This window comes from Strongylocentrotus purpuratus, unplaced genomic scaffold, assembly GCF_000002235.5.
Source record: "Strongylocentrotus purpuratus isolate Spur 01 unplaced genomic scaffold, Spur_5.0 spur5_scaffold_1, whole genome shotgun sequence".
In the NCBI taxonomy this organism is placed as follows: Eukaryota; Metazoa; Echinodermata; class Echinoidea; order Camarodonta; family Strongylocentrotidae; genus Strongylocentrotus; species Strongylocentrotus purpuratus.
In genome coordinates, this window is record NW_022145594.1 from 45,817,663 (window position 1) to 45,819,856 (window position 2,194).

Consider the following 2,194-nt stretch of genomic DNA (forward strand, 5'->3'; position numbering starts at 1 on the left):
CATTTGCTGCACTAATTAAGAGAAATCCAGTTTAAGTCCTTCAGGGTCGATGGCGGAAATGATCGCTGGAAACAATCGGAAGTGATGGTTGTGACTTGAGACCCACAGTCTACCACACTAGTGAGTTCCATCCCATTAATAGCTATGACGCTCGTGGGGCAAATACCAATAAGCTTGTCTTGCTCTCCATTTCTAGAGCCCCTTCCAAATATCTCTGAGGAGGCACCCAGGGCTTGGCTCTCAGCCCTGGGTGTATTCAGTTTCCCTGTTGCTGTTGCTGACTGTTTGACTGTCCAGCCCTCTGTGTACGTGGATTGCCCCCAGGATGAGGACTCTCACACTCCCTTGCATAATGTCCCATGCGGTGGCACCGATGGCACTCAATCTTACTCTTGTCTAGAGGGGGTCTCCTGGCACTCCTGGCATTGTCCTGTCTCTCCTCTAACTGACTAAGACGAGAGTTGAAAATGCCCTGCTGTGCTATCATCTTGTCAAGTACCTCTGTTTGGCCTTTGATCGCTGCAGTGAGCCCCTCTTCCATCTTTCCCATCCATGCTGTGGCTTCGGCCTGGTAGGTGGTGCATTTCTTTTTGCGTGGATTGATGCCCTTAAGTTCTTCCTCATCCATCTCCACTGCCCAGTCTCGTACCTCTAGGAAAGACAATTCTGGCTTTTCTTTATACAATCGCTTCACTTCCCTCCTGAGTACTGGGTCACTCAATCCATCTTTAAACTGTTCTTTGATGACACTCTTTGACTCAGGAGCTTCTGGTTTGCGTTGTAATCTAGTTGCCAAAGCAAGTAAGGCATATGCGTACTGTGTCACAGACTCATCTTCATTTTGTACTCGGTTATATATCTGCCGCATCAGTTGACTAGCATTCAGCTTGTCCCCAAAAGCTTCCAATAAGATGTTCATTATTGACTCAGCATCCTTCTTTTCTCTATCTTGGCGATGTTGCACCTCCTGCCTTGCAGATCCTTCCAAGTGAGCTAGCACGTAGTCAATAGCACTCTCACCCATCAGCTTTCGAAGTTTAATTCCTGCCCTAATGTCCTCCACAAAATCTGAGACCAGCATGTTTTCAGTGCCACTAAAGGGCCCGATTTTCTTTTCCTTGGGAGGGAAATACACTTCCCGACTTTTCAGCTCCAATGACAGCTTTTCCAGCTCCTCCCTCATCTCTTCCATGGTCGTCATCTTCCTACCCTCTCTTGTCTTGTACTCCTTGCTAGCTACACACCTGGCCAAGCCAATAGTTCTCAGTTATCTGAAGAGAAACCGCACCCCATCCGTACTACCAAATGTGAGGGTGTCGACTCGAAGTCATAAATCAGACGAAGCAGTTGTTGCGGTTCTATTGGGTATGAGGCCAATCTTTATTTCATGCTTCAACTAACAAAAGAGGGTAGAAGACCCTTGACTGCACGAAGTCACTTCAGTTGCTGTAGAAAATTAAAAGACACCAAAAAAATACAGTAAGTATTGCATCATTATGATCACAAATAATTACTTGCTAAGGCTGTTTTCCGAAGCAGAAAAACTAGAGATCCATAATTACAAATATATCATCTTCCATATACACATACATGCCAACCGTTCCGATTTTAACGGAACTGTTCCGTTTTTGAAGTTTTTATAGCCCTAAAAAACGGAACGTTCCGATTTTGGGGAATTTGGCTTTCCATACATAGCATTGATCCGATCGAGGTACCTCCGATCGAGTGCTGAACGGATTGCATTGCGCAAGGTGCGTGCAGCGTGCACTGATATGTACGTACAGTGGCAGCGTGTTGCTGCGCGCCACGTGCACTCTGATATGTGTTTCCGTACGTAACATTTCCGTACGTAAATACTTGCGCTGGCAAATCTTGTAAGTATAATTTCTATACGTTTGCATGCGCATATCAGCATGCATGCATTCGCTATCGCGGCTAGCGCACCGTGGGTCCGGAGGTACCGTATACTTTGTGATTTGTCTCGGAAGAAAATCTGTCAAAATGAGCGGAACAGCAGCAAGACGAATTCAGAAGTACAAACAGGAATACAAGGAACGATTTCCCTTTATTAGAGCAAGCACAAAAGGGGAGGAATATGCATACTGCATTTATTGTCGGCAAGATGTCTTGTTCTGCTGACATTGATTTTGACAACCTCATTTACATGTAGCTCAATGAGTTACAATAATTTTGG

General features: G+C 45.4%; 1 protein-coding gene across 1 annotated transcript; it reads right to left on the reverse strand.

Moving 5' to 3' along the window:
* Window positions 1-256: 256 nt before the first annotated feature.
* LOC105443928 lies at window positions 257-1,201 on the reverse strand. The gene has a single exon (XM_011677617.2). The coding sequence runs from the start codon at window positions 1,199-1,201 to the stop codon at window positions 257-259; it is 945 nt and encodes a 314-aa protein (XP_011675919.2).
* Window positions 1,202-2,194: the final 993 nt, after the last annotated feature.